This window comes from Corapipo altera, unplaced genomic scaffold (genome assembly GCF_003945725.1).
Source record: "Corapipo altera isolate COAL_440 unplaced genomic scaffold, ASM394572v1 61411, whole genome shotgun sequence".
In the NCBI taxonomy this organism is placed as follows: Eukaryota; Metazoa; Chordata; class Aves; order Passeriformes; family Pipridae; genus Corapipo; species Corapipo altera.
Genome location: NW_020884875.1, coordinates 1,787,348 through 1,815,069, shown reverse-complemented (window position 1 = coordinate 1,815,069; position 27,722 = coordinate 1,787,348). Strand labels below are relative to the sequence as shown.

General features: G+C 37.9%; 1 protein-coding gene across 6 annotated transcripts; it reads left to right on the top strand.

Moving 5' to 3' along the window:
• Window positions 1-11: 11 nt before the first annotated feature.
• On the top strand, window positions 12-26,507 carry LMBRD2 (LMBR1 domain containing 2). Of its 6 annotated transcripts, none has more exons than XM_027634966.1 (18): window positions 12-103; window positions 6,728-6,957; window positions 7,398-7,477; window positions 9,609-9,704; window positions 10,577-10,744; window positions 11,620-11,830; window positions 12,190-12,264; window positions 12,580-12,693; window positions 13,264-13,447; window positions 14,304-14,485; window positions 15,260-15,393; window positions 15,605-15,710; window positions 16,440-16,537; window positions 18,332-18,435; window positions 21,036-21,082; window positions 22,758-22,860; window positions 24,089-24,218; window positions 25,955-26,507. In XM_027634966.1, the coding sequence occupies exons 2-18, from the start codon at window positions 6,784-6,786 to the stop codon at window positions 26,013-26,015; spliced, it is 2,067 nt and encodes a 688-aa protein (XP_027490767.1). In that variant the 5' UTR covers window positions 12-103; window positions 6,728-6,783; the 3' UTR covers window positions 26,016-26,507. The 6 variants fall into 6 exon arrangements, 5 of the variants coding, with proteins under 5 accessions (XP_027490767.1, XP_027490768.1, XP_027490764.1 ...); XM_027634967.1 differs by having other exon boundaries at window positions 101-189; window positions 12,190-12,201; XM_027634963.1 differs by having other exon boundaries at window positions 101-189.
• Window positions 26,508-27,722: the final 1,215 nt, after the last annotated feature.

Below are 27,722 nucleotides of genomic sequence, written 5' to 3'. Positions count from 1 at the left end.
GCGGCCGGAGGTGCCTGCGCGACGTCCTGAGCCCGGTGCCGGCCGCGATGGAGGGCAGCGGAGCCCCGCGGGGGGCGCGGTGCTGAGCGCGGGCTCGGCCGCGGTGAGGCGGCGGCGGGCGGGACGCGGGGCCGGGCGGAGCGGGGCCGCAGTGCCGAGTCACGACAGAGGGACGAGCCACGGCCCCAGGTGGGGCGCGGGTAGAGCCCGGGCACGTCCCTGTGGCGAGGGAAGGGTGGGAGCGGGGCAGTGCTGGGAGCAGCGGGGGGGTCGGTGTTCGTTCTTGCCCCGAATGCTTCCTCCCTCGGGGGCCCCGGACACGTCCGTGCCGGTGCCGCGTGTGAGCCCGGTCTGTGCCGCACAGGCCTGTGCACACCCGGCCCTGGCAGGGATGGCCTCGCATGGAGCACCGGGATCGCGCATCTCCCCTCGAAAGGTGTTCTCTAGGAAGACCTGGAGCTGCCCGTATTCGCTGGACCCGTCCCCAACCATGCGCGTTTACATCCCGCAGCCTTTATACCAGCCTGTCTTTCGGCAGTGCAGCGCTTCCGAAACTACTTGTTTTGAAATTGGTGGGGATGGAAGACTAATCCTGAACGCCCGCTCTTAGTCAGCCCGTTGCTTGCAAATACTGTCCTTTGTTTACTGCATAACGATGGAGAGACGTGCCGGTAAAATTGGGGATGGTGGTACAACCCGTGGCGAATATACACAGCTGTTAAGTCGGATACAGAGGATGATGTATCTCAAATTGACATTAATATAATCTTAAAAAAATTATTTTTTTAGCCGTTTCCAGTTTTAGCTGAAGTCACGGGACAGTTGTTCAAAGGTTATTGAAGCAGATAACCAAATGAAAAAGAGGTGGGGTTTTAGTAAAAAAAAAAAAGGCAGCTGAAATTTATTTCACGTTTCCTGCAGCCTCTTTTTTCTGTGTGAATCACATCACTTTTCTCCGTTAATGTCTGGGAAATCGAAAGATGGTTTTGCTGAAAGGGATAAAATACAAATATTTTTTTACAACCTCGGAGTTACCAGACAGTCTGTTTGCGTGAATGCAGCGTTGGGGCAGCAGTCATGTGACTGCCTTACTGACACCTGCTTTGTGTGAGTGCATTAGCGTGGTAGCCCAGGTAGCGATTTCTATTCTTTTTTTAGATTCTGATTGCATCTGCACAGCGTTTGTGTCTGATTCTATTTTAGTTCCTCTGATAAGCAAGTTATTTTCTTCAGTGTGTTATTTGCAGAGTACTTCCCTAAACCCTTTAAAAGCGTCAGTCTCTGTGGTACTTAATATGTTAAAGGTTGGACTCAATGATCTCGGAGGTCTTTTCCAACCTTAGTGATCCTTTAGTAGAGGGCAGGGCAGTGCTATGTAAAGTAAATAAGCTTCCCATGGTTTTATGCTGATGGTCCCTGCTTGCATTTGAGCACAAAAATCTTAATGTTCTTTGGTCAAGAATTTGTATTTTATTTAGTGCTTCTGTGGAGAACATGGTCTCCCACCATACCAGAGATTAGCACTATTTTGAGTGGTATCAGCACAGCATTTTATTATTTTTTTTCTTGTCAGAGGATAGAAAACTTTTTTTCCCTAAATATTGATACACTGTCAATTAACTGGTTAGTCAGTTTAAATTTTTGCTTCATTACAAGCTAGTTAAACTGACAGGTACTAATAAAATACCGGTCAGTACACAGACTGACTAGAGTTTCTTGGAAGAACAAAGCTGTGCAAATTGCATTCTTGATTAATCTCGGAGGTTGTTTCTCTGAAATAATGCAAGCAGATAAGTTCTTTGGTCAGTTTTCTTAGGCAGTTTGTGGCTATTTTCTTTCTTTAGACAGTTTTCTCACTGTGCTGGGATAAAGCAGCTCTTTCATTGTTGTCTGCTTATAAATACTTACTATTTCCCCAAGCTGCAAGGGCCAATGTGTAATAATGAAGTAAACAAAAAAAACCAAAAAAAACCACAAACCCAACCCCCCCAAACCTGAAACCAAACAAAAAAGAAATGCCCATAGCACACTAAGTGTGGATATGAAAATGGCTGAAGGGATTATTTTTATTTTTAAGAGTCCTGAAATGTGAAAGTTAGCCCACTTTGTTGTTTATAGATGGAAGTGTCAGGGGCTCTTAGTGTGGGGCAGTTCTATCAGTTCCAAAGGTTTAATCATGTCTGTAAAGTGAAGTCTTTCTTTACAGTTCTTAACAGCATCATTTTGCAGAGTGGGGCAGGCTTCCAAACACAGATGTTGGGCATCCTGCTTTTCTTTTGCCAAGTGAAATGTGCTGGTAGAAACTCGATAAGAACTGGTAGATTATTCCCTGACAGAAAGGCAAAAGGTCATCTCTGAGCTGGTCATTGATATTGCTGGAGATGGCAGCTTTCACTTTATGCTTGCAGCTGAGTTGTGAATTTAGCTTGAGGTGGCAGATGCTGTTGCACAGATGCTTGTTTCTGTGTGCTGAGGCTCTCAGTTTTGTTCATTGCTGTCTCTGATATCTCTTTCATAGTTTGGCAACTTTCGTGGGAACAGATTTTTTTCAGATGCAATCATGGTGTTTAAAATACAGAGTAAGGCTGCTTGTTTTTTTCAGGTGTTTCAACTGAAATAACCAAGATGTCTAGAAATGTAACTTTTCCAGATCTGTTTGAGCTCTGCTTGACAATACTTCAAGAAAAAAAAGTCTGTAGTAGTCTAGAAATGGCTGAGGTACCAAAGATAAGAAAACCAGAAGCATAGTGGCTGACAGAGAGAGCTATAGGTTGGCAGACTCCTCTGCTGCTTTTTGAATTCCTGAAAAAAAATCTGTCACAAAAGCTATTTTTAAGCATCTAGAATGTAATGGCTGAGTAAAAGTCAGCATCAGTTTGTCAATTATTGAAATTATCTAATTTATTTCAGTGATGACTGATAGACCTACTGTCAGTGAGAGTATCAGTTGATGTCTTACATTTGGCTTAATAGGACTTTTGATTCTGTTCCTTAGGATGTTTTTGCTTGGGAAGCAAAGCTGGGAAGAGCTACTGTAGTGACTAAGAGGGCCAGTCCCTTGTCAACTACTCTTCATGGTTTTCACAGTTTTCCTAATGAAATAGTGTGATGATTTAAACTTAAGGCGACACAAAACTAGGGGAAATTTCAAGTCTTTTTGAGTGTGGTAATGGAAATCAAAATGCCTTAAAGATTCAGAAACTTGTGAGAAGGGAATTGGTACAAATGAGCAGAGTTTTGTGTTTGTGCTTAAGCAGGAGCAATCAGCTACAGAAATACATGATAGAGAACAGTTTATTGGAGGAAAAGAATAATAAGCTGAATCTGTGAAGGGAATATCACTCAGGTTTTAGTTCTATTTCTGCTTCTCAGTAAGACATGTGAAGCAATATTTGCCCTCAGTTCAGGCCTTCTCAGGCATTAGCTGGGAGACTGAGGGGGGGGCAGTTCCTGGTCCTTGTAGAAGGAAGTGGGTAAGCTGGGGAGAGTGTCAAGGGCAGCAGTGAGAAATTTGCAGAAAGTGTGATAGTAGGCTGACTGGGAAGGATTGAAGCACCAATTACATTAGTCTACAAAAAGAACAGTCTGCTGGTAAAATGTTTTCCTGCAAAGTGTGAAAAAACCCAAACAACTGAGGTACAGTCTGGTCTGGGATTTCTGATTAAAGGGGTATTGGAATCCACTTAAGTGGGACCAAGGTCCTTTCCTCCCAGATACGCTCTTCTCTTTTTAGCCCTTCTTTAAGAATATAATATTGGAGTGTCTTTGATAAATTTGGTGCTATGTAAAAGCTGCAAGAAAGTGTGGTTTTTTTCATTCTCTGCGGTTTCATTCAGTAACTTGAGTATTTCTGTACCAGGCAGAGTAGTTAGTTCATTTGTAATGTAGATGGTCATGAGTGTGGTTAGTCTTGAGGTTGGCAGAGTAATTTAATACTGTTGATAGTAGGGAGTCTCCACGGGAATTAAGTCTGAACTGAGCCCTTCCTAATGCTTGCAAAGAGTTATTAGCTGAGTAAAATAAAAAAGTTTACTGATTTGGTCTGTGTCTGAAATGAAGCAAGAAAACCACCAACACAAGAGCATGTCCTTGTCTTTTTTTGGTTAAGGTGCACTTCCAGTACCAGAGTTTCAGCCTTTGGTCTTATTTGTATTAATATGTAGTTGCCTAGTTCTTTGGAAACGGAGTATGCTGATAAATACTCCTTCATTCATAGCGAGGGATTGTGTTACTTTGTCATTACTTTAATAGGAGCATCTTCTAAGTCATTTAAGGTTGTGCAGTACAAGAGAACTCTTCTGAAAGTAGTTATTTGTCTCAGGAGAACATTTTTTAGAAATTCAGGAATTTCAGCTAGAGGGTTACTAGGGAACTGTGTGCTAATAGTGAGAAGGCTGTCTAACTAAAGTGAAGAAACAATGATGGGTAAGGAGCTTACCTTTCTTTAGCTAACAACCAGGTTCAGAGGCAAATGCTGCTTTCCACAGGAAGACATGGATGTATAGCCTACAATACTGTATTTTAAGGTCTGATTCCAGTAGCACAGGTCCTGAATGTGTCTGCCCTGTTAGGCTGGATTTAGTTCACAGGAAGAGCTCCTCTCAAGCATTACATTTCTCATTTTGTGGACTTTTTTCCATTTAATCTATTTGTGTGGAGAGCTAGTTTTAAGTTGTTTCTGTCTAAAAATTTAAACTGTTTGTGTTTACATTAATTCAAAATAACTGTTATTAATAGCATTCTTGTAAAAAAATAGGCCTTTCATTATGTGTTTTTAGATCAAAATCACAAAGACAAACATAAAGATGTAGTTTACTGATAACTGTAAATCCACTTCTGTCTTTGGAAGCGAGTTAAGTTGTGGTAGGACTCAATTCCCTCTTTGTTTTAGCCTATCCAGTGCATTTTTATAGTACTTCTGGAAGTTCCCTCGTGGTAGTAGCTGAGTGCAGCATCTTGCACAAAAACTTTTCACCCTCTGTTTTGATAGCAGCTTTTAGGTGTGACTGTAGTAAAACTTCATGACTAATAAAGTGTATGCCATATAATTTCTTTTGTTTACGTAGCAAAGGTGTGGCTGTAATGGGCACCCAAAGCTACAGGTCAGATAGCACTGCCTTAATGAAGTCGATACATAATTGCTTTGTATTTTTATTTTTGTAGAATTTGCTGCAGTACTATAAATACAGAAGACTGTTTTCTGAGGAAACAAGAATGGTACGGTAGAATAGATAAGGACTAGCTTAGAATAAGTGATTGAGAAATAGATTAGATATCCTGGGTTCATGATTTACAAAATATCTAGCCGAAATGTAGTACCGAGAGGTAGTAAGGGGATGCTTTGACCTGACAGAAATGTCAATAATTTGATAAACATGTTTGATGAAAGGCGGAAAATAAAAAGTGTGTATCTTTGATGAAAAACAGAAGGATTACTCGTTATTTTCAGAATATGAGATCCTCTGTGCACTGATATGGAGGAAACAGACTGCTCTTACTGTTTAAAATTCAAATGTGAAAGTAGAAAATGTGAAGAAATAAATTTTTGGGAGAAAACAAAATCACAGAGTAATTGTCTTGTGTGTCCTCAAGGAAGTAATGGCATCACAAAGTTTGGAATTTTTTAGTGCAAATGGGACAGTTTTCACTGCTTAGTGCCCTCATGCATAACAAATCTGCTTGAGCAGTATACTGAGAAATTAGTAAAAGAAATGGTTCACTTTACCAAATTATGAAGGTATTTAAAAGTAAATCAAGGGAAATTTTAGCAGTGGCATTTCTTTTAAATATCCAGAAAAGTGAAAGTACTGAAAGTCTAACAGTGGGGAAGCCATTTCAAAAACTGTTTCCCTTAAATCAAACCAGCTGAAATGGTAATCTTGATGGAGAAGAAAGACTGGCCACAGTAATAAACTTTTTTTTTTAATGATGTTTGAGATGCCTGTGGTAAAATGATGCTTATTAAAAAGGTCTGAAGCAGTTTAACTAATGAGGTAACAAGTCAGTGAAATGTTCTGTAATAGATTTGTGCAGCTCGCTGCCCCTTTGATAATAGCATGTCTGTATGAAAATGTATGAAGTTTTTAGGCACTCTTAGCAGTCCAGACTGTAACTGGGGAGCTAAACACAGAAAGATGAACAAAGCAAAAATGTATAATAGGACTAATACCAAATGAGTTGACACCTTTGTTTTTCTGAACATGAACAAAAGAGGTCTAGGAAAGTGAACTGAAGGCTTGACATTTCAAACCTAAAAGAGGTACATCACAAGTAAGCTAACACATAATTTGCTGCATTTTTATGCTCTGTTAACTCTGACTTAAAGAATTTAAATGTGTAGTTGAGGTATGGTTCATTTAAAAAGTTCATTAGCTTTTCAGAAACATTTAATTTAAGCATTTAACCCTTTCTCCAAGTTAGTTGATTACTTCTAAAGGGGAGAAAAAGAGCAGAATAAGAGATTTGACTTCTGGATCTGTTATATATCAAGATGATGAACAGGAGTTCTCCTGATACATTGCTAGAAATGACAACATTGGAATGACATGATATTTTGGTTTCTGTGGAGGACTTCAGAGCACCTTGCTGAAAATCTTGACCTACATCTGACCAGAGTTCCAGTCATGTGAAATACAAAAATTCTGCTGATATGTTTTAAAATATCCACTTTTCTGCCGAAGTTTATTCCAGAGATTTTAATGTAGTTCCATGTCTTTTTGTCTTACAGTTCTGATCTCCTTTCTCCAGTGAGCTGCACTGTGTGGCTGGAGCAGTCGTTCAACAATGAGTGGTGCAGCGCTGGGCCTTGAGATAGTGTTTGTCTTTTTTCTGGCCTTATTCCTACTTCATCGGTATGGGGACTTCAAGAAACAGCATAGGCTTGTGATCATAGCAACATTGTTGGCGTGGTATCTCTGCTTCCTTATTGTATTTATACTGCCTCTGGATGTCAGTACGGTAAGAAGCATGAAAGACTTTCTACCTAGTTGCATAAAATGTGCGTGGTATTTTTTCAAAAGACAATCTCTTAAACAGCAAAGAAATTTTCTGTGTAGTATCTTATTAAATTAAACATTTGTTATATTTATGCGTGACAGTGTCTGTGGTTATAATTAATTTTACTGTTTGTTGATCTCATCAGATAAAAAAATCTATTTCAAACATATTAAAATTTTGTTATTTGTTAATAACCATTTTTTTTATCTGTGTAGGCAGCATAAAGGCACTTTCAGCTTTTTACTTACATGCAGATTGCATGTTGTTTTGAGTATTTATTAGTATAATTGCTTTCAAATATAAACTTGGAATACATGGAATGTCTTTAAAAATGGGACTTGTTATTTTTTAAAAAATGTTGTACCTTTTTGGCCATTAATGCAAAATGAATTGTCTTTTAGACTATTTATAATCGATGCAAACTTGCTGTTAACTCCAGTCCTGCAGAAAGTAATGGCTCTTACGTTACTCTTGCTCCAAGGTACGAGCTACCTGTTTTTTTCTTTAGGCTGTTTTTAAATAAGTATTTTATGATTTTATTTTTTTAATTGATTGGAGTGTATTGGGTTTTTAAGACTAATAAACAAGTGTTATCTGGGTGATGCAACATTTGAAGGTTGTAAGCATACAGGAAGGTGAGGAAAGAGGTGCAGAAAAGTGCATCTGTATATGTTGGGAGTAATTATATAGTAGTTCTGACTGATTACCCAACTATTGTTTTTTTATCACACTAGATTTATTTTTTTTTCGTTTTGTTAAAGCAGTAGAACTAAGCATTTTGAGCAGTCTTGCTTATGTTGGTGAATGCTTATCTATCCTTCACAATCTTGAAGACTTTAAACCCGAAAAATGTAATTTTATGCCTTATGAATGAAATAAACAGACTTGTCTGGTACGTAAGCAGCAAATCTAGTTGCTTATTATGATTACATGTATTTAGTAATTGGAGTTATCTGAAATTCACTGTATTCTACCAAAGTAATGATAACCTGGTTTGTTGTCTTCTGGCAGGAAAAAAGTAATCCCCAAAACATGGTGAATGTAGATGAATGTGGGCTCGCTCTTTCTGTGGCCACTAATTCTTCAGCCTCCACTGGCTATTTCCCCACGCTGTAGATGTGTGCAGTGTAGTTATCTGAGATGATCAGAGCCTTTAAGATGTCAGTTGATATGTCCATGCAAAGTATTTCCAGGTTTGTTACCCCAAAGCGGAGGCTGTCTGGATGTTGTATATCCATGGAAGAACAGTGATAGACTCACTGGCACAATATTGCAGTATTTATTTACGACCACCCAGTGTTTGTTAATTAAACATAGTTAAGCAAATACCCAACTTGAAAACTATTCAGTAACCTTTCAATTTACCTGTAGCTTCAGACAAACCTTTTTCATAGAATCATAGAATGCTTTTGAAGGGACCTTAAAGATCATCTAGTTCTAACCTCCTCACTGTGGACACTAGACCAGGTTGCTTAAAGCCCCATCCAGCACACCCTTGAACACTTCCAGGTATGGGGCATCCACAGGTTCTGTGGGCAGCCTGTGACAGTGTCTCACCACTCTTACAGTAAGGAATTTCTTCCTAGTATCTAATTTAAACCTGACCTCTCTCAGTTTAAAACCATTGCCTCTAGTCCTGTCACTCTCTGCCCATATAAAAGGTCCCTCTCCCTCCTTTTTATAATCCCCCTTTAGTTACTGGAAGGTGCTATAAGGTCTCCCTGGAGCCTTCTCTTCTCCAGGCTGAACAACCCCAGCTCTCTCAGCCTGTCTTCAGGGGACAGGTGGAGAAACTTTAGTCATACTACCTGTCATTCTATCATAATTTGATAGTTTTGAAAATATTTAGGCTGTGCCCATAAAATTTTACAACTCAGGCTTAACTAGTTTGACTCTGGAAAACACCAATTATTTATCATTATGCAGTTCTGTCTTAATTGACTTTATTGCTCCTTGACTCATCATTCCTTAATTACCCAGACAAGTGTGTGAAAAGTGTCGTAGTGCAGAGGGATACTTTAGCTTTTTTTTTTTTGTTAATAAAAAGGCTCCTGTGGCTTTTCTGGTCTTCTGAAGCAAATACTACCTTTTAGAAAACTCCTGGCTTAACAAATCAAAATTTGTGTAAGACTGACTGAACCCAACTGGGTAGCAGAAGAAACAACTAATACACTTTTTATGCCACTGAATGCTCTAGGTGATGAGGTCCTTAGATATTTTTTAAAAACCTGCAGAGCTAACTAAATTGAATGATCTTCTGTCTTCAGAAATGTTTTTGATTTATGTGAAGTAATTTCTGCTGAAAAAGAAAAATTATAACCTTATAAATTACTTGATTGAATATTCCTCTGCAATCATTTAGTTTCTGTTGTTTTCTCTAAGAAAGCTTTCTTGTCCAGATAAGTTATTTGGAGTTAGGAAAACAATATTTATTTTTAACTGGTGATTCAGTTTATTTCTTTCTGAGGTAGTTAATCATTAACTCCTTATTCAAATAGTATTGCATTACTTTTCTGCTGTTTTCAGAGACCTTTCTAGATAGGGAATTTATAGAAAATGTTTTTATACTCTTGACTCTACAATTAACAATTTGCTTTGTTACATTGTTACAGCAAACAAAAATGTTTCAAACCTTGGAGTTATATTCCTAATGGAATTATGCCAATTTTCTGGCGTGTTGTGTATTGGACGTCTCAGTTTCTAACATGGTAAGTAAGGCAAAAGAATATGAATAAGACCATGATACAGGTATAATTTCTAAATGCAACATCTTAACAGTCATAGCATATTCTTTATGAATGTGTATCACTATTGCAAAGAGCTCTTAAATCATATATTATTTGCTAGCACTACAGTTTCCATAATAATTACAGTACTAAATTGAGCATACTCTTTTTTTTCCTTGCTATCGTAGAAGCAAATTTCAGGTGGTAGTCATTTACTTTTGGTTCACTTTTGTAGTTGAAACTGAGAAATTTACACATAGATGTGTTTATGGATAGGTTGTCTGAAAAAAAAAGGTTTAAGGCAACCAGATACCAAAACAATTTCTTGAATAAGCTAGGTAATTCGTAAGTAATATTGTAAATTATTTTGCTTTATTGGATATACTATATAAAGCTGTAGATACAGCTACAGAAAAAAGATTGTCTTTGCTTTCAAGTTAGATTAATTTGTGCTTACTGTTCAACTTGTCACTAAATAATTATTTTTGTAGTTCTGTCAAGAATATCAGGGCTGGTAGTCAGTTCTTAGTTATCACAGGTTTTTTGTAGTAAAGCTGACTGTATTGCTTTTATCTACATCTTGGTTAAGGTTTGCCTTCAGATAGGTACCTCTAGAATGAAAACATATAATAGCTAATTTCTTAGAAGCTTGGGACCCTTAAGCTTTAACACCCCTGTCTCAGCATCCTGACACTGCTGTAGTACTTTTGAGGGGAGGTTGGTTTATTGTTTTAGTTGGATTTTTTGTTTTGTTATTGGTGGTGGTGGTTTTCTGTTTGGTTGGGGGATTTGGTTTGGGGGTTTTTTTTGTCTGTTTGGCTGATGTGGTTTGGTTTTGTTTGCTTTTCTCCCAGGATTCTGCTACCTTTCATGCAGTCATATGCAAGATCAGGAGGGTTCTCCATTACTGGAAAGATTAAAACTGCGTTGATTGAGAATGCAATATATTATGGCACTTACTTGCTGATTTTCGGGGCGTTTTTAATATATGTGGCTGTAAACCCAAACTTCAATTTACAGTGGTAAGATAATGTTGTAAGCTCTTGTGTGAGTTCTTACATAATTGTCATTGATAATCTCTTCTGTAGATGAAATTAAACGTTTTTTAAAAAAACAGTTTTAGTTGATTTGATTTTTTGCTAGGCAGTTGGAAAGTTAAATTTTTATATGACAAGTGCTTTTTTGACTATTTATAGAAATTTGTCTTCTGGTTTTCCGATTTTGATATGTACGGCAGAGGAATCCTGTTGCATTTGCAATGGGGTTTTTTTCTCCTTACAAACACATTTGCACAGTTAGTACAGAAACAATCAATGTTTTCAGAATAACATATTTCAAAAGTCAGTATTTTCTGTGTAGCACTTCTGTCTGCTGTGGACTATTTAAAGTTGGTAAGGAAGGTTAAAATAATAGGCATTTGTAGCATTGCTAGTGGTCTTCTATACTAGATGGAATACAAATTTCTGAATACAATATTCTGAATACAAATCCCAGGTTCTGAGGCTGTTTCCCGTAGTGACTGTCATTGTGATGTTTTGACCTCATTTTCAATATTTAGTGAAATTTATGTTGTTTCCTACACTAACATATTCCTTTGAGAACAAGGATTTTTTATTTCCTTCCTGAGGGGAGTCAGAAACATGTGAGATACAGAAAAATTATGGGAACTTTAAATAACAGACTGGCTCCAGGCAAAAGTTATAGGTGATACTAAGTCTATGGCTGTAAAGTTGAAAGCTATGTTGGTGCATAGATACTTCAAGGCTTCTTTCTTGCAGGTGGGGTAAGAGGATGTTTGGGCAGGTTTTTTGTTTGTTTGTTTGTTTTGGTTGGTTGGGTTGGGTTTATTTTGTTGTTGTTTGGTTTAAATTGTTTTGTTGTTTTTTTTTTTCCTTAGGAACCAACTTCAGACTATTGGGATAGCTGCTGCAAACACATGGGGTCTCTTTCTTCTTGTGTTGCTTTTGGGTTATGGTTTGGTGGAAATCCCCCGTTCTCACTGGAATGGGGCTAAGAGGGGTTATCTGCTCATGAAGACTTATTTCAAAGCTGCCAAACTGATGACTGAAAAAGCAGACGCAGAGGAGAATTTAGAGGACATTATGGAGGTAAGTAACTAGCTTTCGCTATGAAATAAGTGAAGGCTGCTGTTAATATGCTCTAAATTTCCTGGTGTGGGACACTTGTGGCAATAGAAAACAATCCTCCATACATTTGTAATGTTTGCACACTTGCATTTTGCTTTTTTTAAGAAAAAATACATATGTGTTGTTCCTAAATACTTCCTTATCTTTTATTAGATCTAGTAAAGCTATGGCTTTTACAGAGCTGTATTTTTTTTTAAACTTTGATGGCTGTCTTTTCCATTGGGAGGGCTGCAACTCTTATTTGACCATTTAAAAATATATTTTATTTAAATTTTTAATTTCATACAATTACACTACTCTGTATTTTTTTTCCTCAACAGGAAGTGCGTAAAGTAAGTGAGAGTATCAAATATAACCACCCCTTGAGAAAATGTGTTGATACAATACTGAAAAAGGTAACAAATTGCTCATCTTCAGCTGTAATTGTTCAATTAGGAGCTCATGTTTTCTGCATGTACTTGTACATTATTTTCTTTCTCTCTTAATATGAAATCTCTATTTGGCATTTTCTGAGTTTCTTTGTGAAATCCTTTCTTATGACGTACGTAATTATTAGTTGTATTTTGATGCACATAGTATTTCAGAAAGAGAAAAGTGTATGCTTAGAGTGAGCTTTTCAATTGCATGAAAAAGTGCCCCAAACATTTACTAATAATTAACAAAGAACACTTGCTACTCATTTTCCAATTCATTTTCCCTTTTCCTTCCAGTGTCCTACTGAGTACCAGGAAAGAATGGGTAGGAACATGGATGATTATGAAGATTTTGATGAAAGACAGAACAGTTATCCAAGTGAGAAAAGTCTGGTCAAACTTCACAAGCAGGTATATTAATAAATGAGAGAATACCTCACTTACCCTGATGTAATGAGGGTAAACGATAGCCAGACAAAGATTTTCAACGCACTTTACCTAAATTGCTAAGTATGGTGGGTTTTGGGAATGCTACTTAACACAAAAGTTTAATATCCCAAGTGATCAAAGTTCTGGATGATTTAAAAAGTGTGCTTTTTGTGTTTTATCTTGATAGGGTTTTAGCTGTCTGTGAGTAAGCCTTGTAACAACTTTGCAAGTGATTGACAGTGCATTCTGAGAAAGAAATTGTGGTAAAAACTTGATACATACTAAAATGCAAAAATAAAGTCATATTTTGGAAAAAGTAGGCTGTTTCTGCCACAGATGGATTGTGATAAAAGTACTGCAGAACTCAGGACTCCAGTATATAGTTCTTCTGTGATTTATGTATTTAGAGAATTAACTGCCCACTTTTGTGAATATACCAAGTTAGTCTTTGTAGTTCTGCAGTGTACACATTTTTGAGGGATTTTGCAAGGCTCTTTTCTCATTTCTTGAAACAAGTACGTTGTAACCCTAATTTCTTGCAATTTATTGTAGGTGATCTATTCAGTACAGAGACACCGTCGTACACAGGTCCAGTGGCAAATTCTTTTAGAGCAAGCATTTTATCTAGAAGATGTGGCAAAAAATGAAACAAGTGCTACACGACAGTTTGTTCATACCTTTCATTCCCAGGAACCAGAGAATAAAATTATTCAGTATTTCTACACACCAACTGTTGGTAAGTGCTGGCTTGCAGATTTTGAGTCTGTCAAGGCATAACTGATACTGTTTTGTGAGAAGAACCAATTGTTTTATGTTAAAAGTTCAGCTGCAGTAGAGGGAAATAAGTGTACAATCTTAATGCATTTATGTAATGGAATAGCTACTAATTTATGCTCTTGACCATAACCTTAAATTTTATTTACACATTTAGTAGCAGTTACATGTTGTAATAAAGCAATAGCAAACTGTAAAGCCTTAGAAGAAGAAAGAAAACAGCAACTCTAAACAACTGGATGGTGGCTACCTTCTACATTTTGTGGGATCTATTGAGGTGGCACTGCTCTTCCAGTAAAGCAGAGGAAAAGACTTTTCATTTGTCATGGGCCAAATATTAGCACATATGGCTGCTTGTGCATCTTTTCAGAAAGTATCTTCTCCTAATCATGTTTTAACATATAATTTGTTGCACTAGCAGTGAGTTATTTCCAGGGCAGGACAATAAAATTTTATAGCCTAAGCTCTGTTTCTGAGAGAGTAACAGATAAACAAACAAGATGTGAATCACTGATAGTGTCTGGGCCAAAACTGGAGAGTTGTTCTACATAGCCCACACCCCTCAATCTGTTTGCAAAATTTGCCTCCCCAAATCTCACCCTGTTTTCCTCTGTTGGGCATAGGATTCCTTAGCGCTGAAGCAGATCTCTGGACTGGAAAAGCCTGAAATTAAGTGTGTGACCCCATAGATTCCAGCCTTGATTTTAAGGGTGGGCATGCAAGAAGTTCAAAACATCTCTTGTGAGGGAGTTCCATTTCTGGTTTTGTAATTTTCATTAACCTATTCCCGGATATGTGTGTGTGTTTGCTTTTTCCAGAGTGGTACTGGGAATGTCTTCTACGACCATGGTTTTACAGAGTGCTTGCAGTTGTGCTGGCTACATTCTCTGTAATTGTTGTGTGGTCAGAGTGCACATTTTTCAGCACAAAACCAGTTCTATCACTATTTGCAGTTTTCATACAGCTGGCAGAAAAGACATATAATTATATCTACATAGAGGTAAGTTGGAGACAATCACTTGACAAAAATATTTTCAGATGGATGGTTATGGTAACAAAGTCTGTCAGATAGATTTAGCAATAAATCTCTAAATAATCTGTCAACTTTCAGAAGGTCTCTACATATATTATACCACACTTTGTTTCTATGGAGGAAGTCTGCCTTTTGCCACTTCTTAAAGCTCTCCAATACCAGGTCAAGGTATGACCCAGCTAGGCTGAATAAAATGTGTAGAGTAATTTCTGAATCATTAGCTTGGAGTTTAGGTGCTGATTAGACTTTGTGTCTAATCAGCTGTGTGTGACCTCTCTTTCCTAAACAAGAATTTGCTGATGACCAGGAATCCAGTCACAGATGCAGTTACCATATGTGTGCACAAACTTATCAGTAAAGGAACTGAACTAAAAAATTCCAGTATACTTACAGAAGGTTGATTTGAAAACACTTGGTTTTATCCCATTTTTCTGAGAAGAAATGTCAAATCAATCCTAGTAATTACTGAGGCAATTACAGAAATTTTATTTATATAACAAGAAGCAGAATAAATGTTCCTAGGGTCATCTGTGTTAGCTTATAGGGAGAATGTTACAATTCTCCATTTAAGTTAGTCAGAAAAACTCCTGATACTCTTCTCAGACCTGGTGGTATTGTCTCATCTCAAAATTAAAAATTGAGACTGGAGATAGCCTGTTGCATGCACAGACTGCGTACCGAACGCATTAAAACCTTTAGTAGAGTTCTATATTGAAACAACAACTTTTTTTTTTCCCCTAGATGGCCTGTTTTCTTACCATCTTTTTCCTAAGTATCTGTGTTTACTCTACTGTCTTCAGGATCCGTGTATTTAACTATTATTACTTAGCTTCACATCATCAGACAGATGCATACAGTCTCCTTTTCAGTGGCATGTGAGTATGTGCCACTTTTTTTTATATATTTTGCAGGTTTCCGATCAAATACACAATTGAAAAGGTCCAGGAAACTTTATGTTCTTTAATTTATAATTATATGGGTATAAATCCTAATGAGTATATCATTATTCTGTGATAGATTCAGTTATGATTTTGCAGTTAATGTAAGAAATTCTTTCAAATGCTGTTGCCTCTTGCATTTGTGCAGGTTATTTTGCCGTCTTACTCCACCATTGTGCTTGAACTTTTTGGGCTTGACCCATATGGATGCAACAATCTCTCACAAAAAAACTCAGCCAACTGCTTATACATCTGTAAGTACAGGAAATGTGGTTTAGAACCTTCAATATGGTTTTGAGAATAGGCAAAGTATTTTTAAATACTTCTTATAATAAGGTTCAGATACTCAAGTATCTTTTTACTAGTATTAAATGGTGTAAAAATACTTGATTGTGGACCAGGAATTTGGTAATGATTTCCAGGAGTCATAAATAGGTAATTTTTTCAGGTTTTGTCTCTTTATCATAAGAAAGTAAAATATTATACTTTAGAGTTCAGACTGTTCTTCACTTCCTTGTAACTTTAACTTCCATTGGATTTAGCATATAGGACTTCTCTATAGATTGGGAGCAAACCTAACTTGCTACTGAAAATCAGTGAGTTTGTTTTTATTGAACAACTGGTTTCTGTGAGATGTTGCAACATCTTACATCTTGTTGCTAGTTACTAGATTCTTAGTGTTGTCTTAAGACTCCTTTCACAGCAAATGAAAAAATCCATCGGATTTGCACTTGTTCTGAAGTAGGTAAGACTTACAAAATCTAGCACCCTAGAAACCTTAGAATGAATAGATACACTGTTGGAGGTGGCCTTTATATCTGCTGATTCTGAATCAACTGTCTGAATCATATCTGTGATGATAATACATGCCTGTGTTTCAGTAACTGTAAAGGATTGTGTGTTTGTGTGAGATGGCACAACCTTTATGGGCATACATAGAATGTAGCTAATTAAAGCTTGTTCTTTTGGATTTTTTTCCCTAGATAATGGGATCCATGAGAGTACTGTCCTTCATTGCAGATGGATTCTATATATACTACCCAATGCTTGTTGTCATTCTCTGTATTGCCACATACTTTAGGTAAGTGATTTACAATATAGATTCTCCACGTTTCTTTAATAAGATTAGTTTCATCAGTCAGGAGGACATTCAATACTCCTTTTCCAGCAGTTGACTTGTGTCATATTAATAAAAATGCAAAATCTAAATCATTAAATTGCTATTCATATAGGTGAAGTGTGTACATTTTAAGAATATAGATTGTGTTAAACCATAGCTGAGTTTTGAGGGGTTTTCCCCCCATTAAACTTCATTCCTAGATTTTGAGGTGTGATCTTTTAGAACTTTGGGGCCTGGGGGCATCTAGATTCTGCTTGAGATTAAAATTACCATGAGGAAGCTGTGTTTTCAGCAAGGTTTTCTAATGAACTAAGAAGCATTAGCAGAAATTTTAGGTGTCGAACTTCCTAACAGACTCATAAAAAATTCCTTATGTGTTACCAGACTTTGGTTTGAAAGCATACTGGTGTAAATAATTTGATCTTGTTTCCTTAAGCTGCAGTTCGTTGGAGGGTGGAAGGGTAATTGTAGAAAACACTGTTACATGGTAGCTTTATCCTTATATTTCAAAATGTTTGGTTTGACCACTGAAGGGACAGGATACTTTCGGTCTGACCTTGCTCAGATACTTTTATGTTAATTTCTTCAATTTTGCATTACCTTTCAGTCAGAAGCAAGGTATATGTTTTTAGTCATATACAATGTAGGTGAATGCCTCAAATTCCCATTAATACTGTGTGTGCATCCAGATATGCATATAGATAGTAAGATAACAAGGACCTGGGCTTTTCGTGCTTACTTTTTGGTTTAGTGACAAAAGTGGTGGTGAAGGAAAAGTGAACAGTAAAACAAAACAAAAAAAAAATCAAACCGGAAAGCCAATGACGAGAAAAGTGTTTGTGTGACTTCTTGTCCATGATGATGCTGGATCTTGAATGCCACGGTGAAAAGGAAGAATAGAAATTAAAGGAGAGGAAGTTACTTTAGTGACTTCTGCTAATTCACATACATGCAAAAGGTTTAATTAAATGAAGATTTAATTAAAATTATCAAGGAAAGCTTGAATTAAGCTCTCTTTAATCCAGCAGTCTTAAAGTTCAGATAGTATAAGAAAAAAACTTCATCATAAATATGCAATGAGGCCTATTTGGAGCATGACATTGATATTCCACTTTGGAGAAAGGAAAATAATAATGAAAACAGCAGTTGTGTTCTCTGGTGTGAAGTTGAAAAGGTGAAAGTGGTTTCCTGCTATCTAGTTCCAGGACTAGCTTAAAAAAGGTGGAGCAAGCTTATTATCTGAATGCTGCTTAGTGGCTTTTCCAAAATGGCAGCCAGCATCCCTACAGCTTAAAAGTATGGCATACATTTCTCCTAAGTGAAACCTGAGGTGAAAGAGACTTTCCTTTGTTATTAGTGTTTCAAAAATACAGAAATCACAGTAAGCAGAATTTTTATAGTAATTGTCTTCTGGCAAAGAAGAGTCAATGACGTATCATAAATTCTGTTATATCTGAGAACACCTAAGCAATTGACTTATGTTAAATCATTTGTACTACTCTCTAACTATATACATTTTTATCTCTCTATTTGGATAGGATTATTGTCAGTTGGATTTAGGAATGTGTCACTGTTCTGAATTTTCTGGTTTCTCAGCTAGTGTAAGAATCTGTCTTTTCTTCTGTGTTGCTTTTTTGCTTGTATTGTCCATAATTTTCTGAATAATTCGTTTTACATCTGGCATTGTAATATATCTAAACTGTTCATTGTAAATAAACAAAGGAAATTAATTACTTCTCCTTCTTGTTTTATCAGTTTAGGAACTCGTTGTTTGAATCTTTTGGGATTCCAGCAGTTCATGGGGGATAGCGAAATGACTTCTGATTTGATTGATGAAGGAAAAGAGCTAATCAGAAGAGGTAAATTAGGTCCTATATCATAGTCTTCCTACAAAATCATAGAACCATTGAATCATCAAGGTTGGAAAAGACCTTGAAGATCATTGAGTCCAACTGTGAACCCAGCACTTACCAAGTTCACCCGTAAGCCATGTCCCCAGGTGCCACACATCTTTTAAATATCTCTGGAGATGGTGACTCCACCACTTCTTGCAGCAATCTGTTCAAATGCTTGACAACCCGTTCAGTGAAGAATTTTTTCCTAGTATCCAAACTAAACATCCCCTGGCACAACTTGAGGCCATTTCCTCTTGTCTTGTTGTTTGTTACTTGGAAGGAGCGACCGACCCCCAACTCACTACACTATCCTTTCAGGTAGTTGTAGAGAGGTCACGATCCCTGAGCCTCCTTTTCTCCGGGCTAAACACACCCAGCTCCCTGAGTGTCTTCTCATTAGACATTTGCTCCAGACCTTTCCCCAGCTCCATTGCTCTTCTCTGGACATGCTCTACCACCTCAACATCCTTTCTAAACTGAGGGGCCCAGAACTGGACACAGCGCTCAAGGTGCAGCCTCACCAGTGGCAAGTACAGGGGAAGAATCACTTCCCTGGTCCTGCTGGCCATTCAGTTCCTGATACAGGCCAGGATGCCACTGGCCTTCTTGCCCACTTGGGCACACTCTGGCCCATGTTCAGCTGCTGTCAACCAGCACCCTCAGGTCCTTTTCCACTGGGCCTCTTCTCTTTCCAGCCACCCTGTCCCAGTCCTGTAGTGTTGCAGGGGGTTGTTGTGACCAAAGTGAAAATTGAAAGGAAAGTGGCTTGGTGACCACTTCCACCAGCTCCCTCAGTGCCCTTGGATGGATCCCATCTGGCCCCATAGACCTGTGTGTGTGTCTAAGCAGTGTAGCTGCTTAGTAGTAGCACTAGTCACTGACCATTTTCCTTGGATTCTGGGGGCTTTATTCTGCTCCCCATCCCTGTCTTTCACCACAGAGGACTTGGTACCCAGGCAACACCTGATCTTACTCTTAAAGACTGAGGCAAAAATGGCATTAAGTTTACCTTGGCCTTTTCCTCATCATGTTATATGTTCTTGGATTAAATTTGTCTGAAACGTTGCAAAAAGAAAAAGCTTGTCATTATTTTGACATTATTTTGAAAACTGTACTGAGGCAGCCTGCAATACAAAATGCAATAGACCTACAGGACTGTGGTTGCTATGGACTTCATTGGTATCTAAAGTGAAGTACCAGTTTTATTCATCCAGTATCTGAATTTTAGGTATTTCTAAATATTTTACAGTGTGTTACTGATCTAAGCAGATGCTTGTTTCATAAAGGATGGTTAACATCTAAATTGTGTTTATCATCAACAAACTCATTTTAATCTTTCTTTGTGTGTGTTGATAGAGCTGCATGAGTTCAGTCATTTCCTTAAGTGTTTTTTGCTGTGTGAACTAACTGTGTTTTATAGAATCATAGAATCATAGAATCGATTGGGTTGGAAAAGACCTCCGAGATCATCGAGTCCAACCCTTGGTCCAAATCCAGTCCATTTACTAGATCATGGCACTCAGTGCCACGTCCAATCTGCGTTTAAAAATCTCCAGGGATGGTGAATCCACCACCTCTCTGGGCAGCCCATTCCAATGCCTGATTACTCTCTCTGTAAAGAATTTTCCCCTGATATCCAACTTAAATTTCCCCTGGCGGAGCTTAAGCCCGTGCCCCCTTGTCCTATTGCTGAGTGCCTGAGAGAAGAGACCAACCCCCACCTGGCTATAACTTCCCTTCAGGTAGTTATAGACGGTGATGAGGTCACCTCTGAGCCTCCTCTTCTCCAGGCTAAACAACCCCAGCTCCCTCAGCCTCTCCCCATAGGACTTATGCTCCAGTCCTTTCACCAGCCTTTATCAGAGAAAGCATGTTGTTATAGAGCTGTAATTATCTGCTGGTTTAGAAAGCTTTTTATTTTAAGTTAATTTTTATTGAAAGGGTTTCTTGAAAATTGTTAAAAGCCATTGTGGTTCTTGAGTAAATACTTAGAAATTAAAATTTCAGGATACAATGTTATATTATGGAATACTTTTATTCTGATAGTTTATGCAAAATGAAACCTGGATTTACTTAGAGTAGTAGTATTTCTCTTTTTTTGGAGAAAGATGAATGTTTCTCATTCCTCTAAACAATAGGTTATGATTGCTTCGATACTGTGATGTTCTACTTTCAACATCACAGCAGATATGACCACAAAGTATTGGGGTCATACTTTGGGCCTCACAGAGCTTCAGCAAGATCTTAAGTCAACACCACTCAAGTTTTTTATAATGTCATACTTTTCCCAGCTACTTCTAGAGGGTTTTTTTTTGCTTTGCCAGCTGGTATCCAAATATTATGCTGTGACCCAAGATACTATCATCACAAATTCATTTTTATTGGAAACGCTATAATGATAGACAAGCAGCTTTTTGTTTGGTTTTTGTTTAGTTGTGTGAGTTGTCTATTTCAATAAGAACCTGCTAGTTAACTTTGGATTTTCACTGTTTCTTTAAAAAAAAAAATTGCTAATGATTTTTCTTGTGTGGAGCTCAGACAAATAATGTTTTTTTTATTTATAGAGAAAAGAAAACGACAGAGGCAGGAAGAAGGTGAAAACAGAAGAAGGGTATGAGATTGTTTTAGCTAATAATAATAATAATATTTTACTGCAATATCTTTGCATGTCATTTGCCATGACTATTTAATTCAGCATAATCTCTTCCACAAAAAAGGTAGTCCCAAATAATTGATGGGATCAGTTGAATTTTGCTTAATAATCTTGGTTGGGGGTTAATTAATGAAGAGGATGATTTTAGTGACACTACTTGGATACTCTTGTTACTCACTGTGCTGTGGTGTATGCCAATAGGTGTAACAAGCATTAAGAAGGTTCCTGAATTCTGGGATGCCAGATAATCTGAAATGGTTTATTATCAGTGTCTTACATTGATACTGTTCTGCTTGAAAGAACTGCAGTTGCAGTGTCATCATGTTCACTAAAATAGGGACTGTGTGCTCCTCCCAAACTTACCTTGTTGTTTAGTGCTTATTGGAAAGTAACTGTCACAGGTTTTTTCCAGAGGAGGTAATTACATTGGAGACAGAAATGATACTGTTACTGCTGAACAAAAAAACAGAATGTTTGTTTCAAATCATATTTTGTGTGCAGACCGAACTGAAAGATTTGTGAAGCTTTAGGTTTTCATTAATTTATAACATTTGGAATCTAGCATGGAAAGTCACAGAGACAAATAGAAAGGATGCATGCAAGATAATACTGGAACTAAAACCTCTTGGCTCTTCAAGCTCGGGTATACTTTGATCCTTGATGACAATCAGTACTGCACAGACCTTTCTTCTGATCCTCTGCCCCCATCTCATAATTTTAGAACCTGAATTTGTTGTGAAACAAAGTAGTAGTGAATGCATGATACATTTAGTATACACTAAAATGATCTGACATCAACAATTTTTGTTAAACAGCAAGCTCAAGTTTCAGATGTTACTTGTTATTTTGAGTTTTGCATTAAATACTGTATCGTATAAATAATGTAGCATATTCATTTTTTGGAGCTTTTGAGAGTGTCATGTTGTACTGTTTAATCCTTCTGCAGTTTAGAATTGTAACATATGACATAACTTTTGAGTTATACCAGTTCTTTTTTTAATATCAGTAACTTCTGAGTATACCAGTTCTTACCAGACTGTAATCTGGGATCTAAATATGGGACTGAAACATATAAAAGAGCAATTAAAAACATTTCTATTGAGACATGAAGTTGTCTCCTGATAAAAGCACGAGACGTTTTCTTCTTTAGTATTTCTTTATACTTCATACTAAAATGTTTACAATCTAAAGGGTATCAGAATGGAAACAACAGAACAACAAGCTTAATAAACATGGCCTGTCCAAATGTTTGGGGGTTTTGTGTGCTGTTCTGTTTCCATTTTACCACTAGATGGAAGTAGTAAACAACAAAAGCAGCTGTGCCCACCATAACTTAGAGGAGTTGAGTGGACTTTGAGTGCAGATTTGACATGCAGTTTGTTTTCTGCATATCTTTTTTCTAAAGAACAGTTATGGTTACTGGCTTAGTGAAGAGACACATCTTGAGTTTAAAATGAAGCAAAAATTCTTCCTGTATCAAGATACTGAACAAGAACATTTTGAAAATATTGCTTTGATAATCTGTTGTGATTAATTTAGCTCTAAATACCTTGGGTATTCCTTGATCCCACATATGCTTTGTTGTGTTGCTTTATCCTCACAGCTTATGTTTTCTTTTGTTGTCTTTTTCCAGGAATGGAAGGAGCGATATGGAAATAGAGACGATTCCACTAGAAACAGAGCTGTCCACACAGACCAAAAAGAATCCAGCTTCACAGAGACCAATGCCAATAGACGTAAGCTTTGTGGGTTTGGGGGGAGGTTGGTTTTGTTTTGTTTTCTTTTACTATCTTGTCTGCACAACACTGGCTGTGTGACTAGTTTCAAATATATTCCTTTTTGTGTTAGGTGATGTGCTGATACATCCACTTCTGTGGCACAGTGCCATCTTGCCATTAAGACACTGAAAAGAGTGCTGTGTTTCTTTCCATCTCCAACACTTCAACTAGTTGAGATTGGAGATTCTGGCTCTACTGTAAGACCAATAACTTGGTCTTATGGGATATATAATGATTGCAGTTAGAGTAGCAGTTGTCAGGAAAGAAAATAATTATGATATGTTGTGAAGCTGGGTGTTGTAAATCACAAAATGTACCTCTTCTACTTGGAAATTGCTATCTCACACTGGAATAAGGGAGCAATCAGTTGACCAGCTTATGTGAAACCAATAACATACCACACAAGTGGGTACATTTTTGTTTAATAATGTCTGTTAGCAAAATACTTATTTTTGGAAGTTTAAAGCATCACAGAAGTTTATTTGTGAGAGTATTAGTGGGGGTTTTGTGCATTTTTGATCTTTTTTTGTACTCCTGTAAGCTAACAACAAGTAAAATGAAACTGAAGAAAAAGGAAGAAAAAGGGGAGGAGGAGGCAAGCTTTGAATATGCTTTTGAGACAATGCTGGTAGATTCCCCCTCCTCTTTACAAAGTTGGAAACGCAGATTTTTAGTGGTAGACTAACTAAAATTATATTTTAATATGAATGTGTAGCATTCCAACACCAAAACCAGGCATAGGTACTTGCCTAGTGAAGGTTGCAGAGTGAACTGCAAAACAAATATATTTCATTAGTTCATGAGATTGCCTCTTTAAAAACGAAGAAAAGTTAATTAAAAAAACCCTCCAGCTAGCTTACTTAAAGCCTGAAGCTGTGAAGATGAATGGATGATTGTTTGATTTAAAAGTAAAGTTTGCATGTAGTTTCTCATTTTCATTGTGTCTTTGCAAGGCAGATCTCATCCTATTTGAGGGGCAAGAGAAAAGTTGTAGTTGCATGTGTTCTATGGAGGTACAAAACTGAAATACTATAAATTTGAGCAACTTCGGTTTAATATTGAATCTGCTCTAAATTATGGCACTTTCACTTTGGATGAGATATTTATTAATATAGTCTTTTAAATTTGATGTCTCCAGGCTGTTCACAGAGCAAATGAGTATCTTTCTTTCCTTTTACTTATTCAGCACTATCAAAGTATACCCGATCAAATGGCAGGACTGAAAGAGATAGAATAGAACTCCTCCAGGATGCAGAACCTTTGGATTTTAATGCAGACTCTGTTAACGATGACCCTCTTGAATCAGACTCGGGAAGGTGAGTAATCTTCCGTGTGTTATTTACAATTAAAAGATACTAATGTCTTGTGTCTTCTGACCTATGACAACTGCATCAAATGTTTTCATAATAATAGTTTGGTAAACTAAATTTATCATTTCACCTAACTCTTCTCCTTTGTTCCTTCTGCCCCATGATACAGGAATTGTTTTAGAACCTATTAAAACTTAAAGGTTTTTCAGGTTTTTTGAAATATCAGAGTAAGATTTGAATATAACTTTATATAGTGGAGTAATCTGAAAAATACTGCACATAAAACTGGCGAAGGACCAGTTTGTTAAGGAAACTTCTCATGACTATTCAGGAGGCACTCTGGCAATCACACTCTCAGCACCCCAGACTTTCACTGCTGGGACTGAAGCCCCTTCACAGCCTGTGGCTCCAGTGACTCTCCAGGTGCCCTGTGTCACTCCCTGCACACCCCACTCCCACACAGTCAGACAAGTTTTTAAGTTTCCCTTTCCAGCTCAGCCGCAAGTTTCCTGTACCAGAGTTCCAGATGTCTGGTTCCTTTAAGTAATTTAATCGTGGTGCAGCAACAGAATAGCTCGAGTTTGTACCTCCAGGGAGGGGCCCCAAACTAAGGAATCCCTGAGCTTTTATACCCTCACAGGGTGTGCCCCCGATGCTCTGCGGTCTTCCATCTCAGTCCTCAGCTCCTGCCGAGTCTCCGAGTGTCCGGTCACCTGGCTGGTGCCACAGGTCCCCGTGCAAAGAGTTGAGTCTTGGCCTCTTGCATGGGGCTCCCCCCATTTCCTGCCATCCAGGACACAACCTGCAGCTGCACACAGGGCTATCTGCAATAGGTATATTCCTCAACAGACATAGGTACAACATATGGTTTTCTGTAATTTCCTGCAAGGCTTCAGAAAGCACTTGATTCTCCTGTATAAAATCCATTATAAAAGGCTGCAAGAAAGAAAACTGGGTATTACAGGACCCGTTGCAAGAATACAGCTGGGGATCAGATCTTGGAACTACTGGACTAAATTAAACTCTGAACTTCCTGAACAGAAAGTACAAGACTGCACTATGTAGCTCTCTGTAATAGAGAATTTTTAGATTCTGTGGGTGTGACCGCAACAGCAAATTTCCTCACTGATAGAGTGTCTTATATAACTGCTTAGCTTTGCTCATACTTAAGAAACAAATAAAATATTGCATGGGTGCTTTTTTTAATCTAGGTCATTCTGGTGTAGAACCATTTAATATAAATAATTTAAAATTCCCATATAAAAACTTATAATTTATTATATTTCAGCTAAAACTAGCATAACCAATCAAAAAAAGCCACAAATGGTTTTAGTAGACTTCTGTTTATAAGCACACAAACTACTTTTTGGATGCCATTGTTTGGTTGGGGTTTTTTTAGGTTTTGAGTTTTTGTTGTTTGTTTAGTTGTTGGTTTAGTTGGGTTTTTTTAAGAAGAAAGTCCTGTTCAACTAAAACATCTAACTTTTTTCCTTTGTATCAGGAAACAAAGTTCTTTAAGACTCTCTCTTTAAGTATTCGTATCACTGTTTTTCTTGGCCACATGATGTTTAATTTAATGACTGTCTATCAAATTCTCATGGAAACAGTAATTCAGAAGAACTTCAGGTCTTTAATTCACTGACAGTTAAGGAGTAAGACTGTAGTGAGAGTTATTTGATTTCATGGGTCTTTATTTTTTTATTTCCTGTGATATTTTTTCATATTTAAAATTGATTCTGCAGGTACCAGCCTGGTGGAAGATACCTGTCAATGTCTCGAAGCAAAATATTTGATGATGTCTAAGCTCCTCAATGCTAAAGAAAATTCAGTGGAAGTCTAGCTCCTTCTCATTGCTTGGAAAATACTGTATTATCACTGAACCATCAAAGACTGTTTCTGTTTAAAAAAAAATATGAAGGAACAATTTTGGAAATGCACGTGTATGATAAGTTCACCACTTATGATAAGAACATGCTTCTTCTATTGTAGATACTGTTGTGCATCAGTGTGGGCTTTTGTGTCACGATGAAAAGGAGAAGACTATTAATTAAATAAATTGTATATACCTGGAACTGTATATACAATTTGAACTGTAACATTCTCAGTTCTAGGAAGAGATTTTCTGGAAGGATTTTTGTTGGGTTTTTTTTTGTTCTTTAACTGATGCTGTGAGAGCATCTTAATGCATCCAAAGTGCAGTTATATCAATTACCATAATAAACACTTCCTGTAATTTTTCTATTTGAACTTTAGTTCAAAATCTGCTGAATAAAATTAAGGCTGCTTTTGCCTTCAGCGGTGTTGAATCAGACTCATATAAGGAGAAAGATTGAGTGGCAGGCTGTTCCTCATAAAACCATAGAAATACACGTTCCAGTATTTAAAGACTGGCTACAAAAAAGATAGAGACTCCCTTTTTACAAGGAGTCAGATAGAAAAGATGAGGGGTCATGGGTACAAGATAATCCTGTGGAGATTCCAGCTGGACACAATTGGAAATTTTTGCACAATGAAAACAATCATCCATTGGAATAATCTCCCCAGAGAAGTGGTGGATTCCCTAAGATTGGACACTTTTAAGATTTGGCTGGGCAAGGTGCTGGATTGTCTTGTCTAGACTGTGCTTTTGCTGAGAAAGGTTGGACAATAGAATCATAGAGTCACAGAATGGTTTGGGTTGGAAGGGACCTTAAAGATCATGTAGTCCCAACTCCCCTGCCCTGGGCAGGGACACCTTCCACTAGATCAGGTTGCTCAGAGCCCCATCCAACCTGTCCTTGAACACTTCCAGGATTGGGCATCCATACCTTGTCTGGGCAACCTGTGCCAGTGCCTCACCACCCTCACAGGCAAGAATTTCTTCCTGTTGTCTAATCTAAACCTACTCTCTTTAACTTTGAAGCACTTCCCCCTTGTCCTATCACTACAGTTTCTGGTGAAGGTCCCTCTCCAACTTCATTGTAGGCCCCTTCAGATACTGGAAAGTTGCTATGATGTCTTCTTGCAACCTTCTGTTCTCCAGGCTGAACAGTCTCAGCTCTCTCAGCCTGTCCTCATAGGGGAGGTGCTCCAGACCCCTTTTCTTTCATGGCCCTCCTCTGGACTCCCTCCATTAGGTCAGTGTCCTTCCAGTGCTGGGACTCCAGAGCTGGATGGAGTGCTCCAGGTGGGGTCTCACCAGAGCAGAACTGAGGGACAGAATCCCCTCCCTTGACCTTGCCCACCCTGCTTTGGATGCAGCCCAGGACCCATTTGGCTTTCTGGGCTGTGAGTGCACATGGCCGGGTCATGTCCAGCCTCTCACCCACCAGCACCCCCAAGTCCTTCTCAGAAGGGCTGCTCTCAATCACTTCTCTGCCCAGCCTGTAGGTATGTCTGGGATTGCCATGATCTAGGTGTAGGACCTTGCACTTCACTTTGTTGAACTTCATGAGGTTTGTACAGACCTCTCAAGCCAGACCAGGTCCTTCTGGATGGCATCTGCACCCTCCAGGGTTTTGACTGCACCAC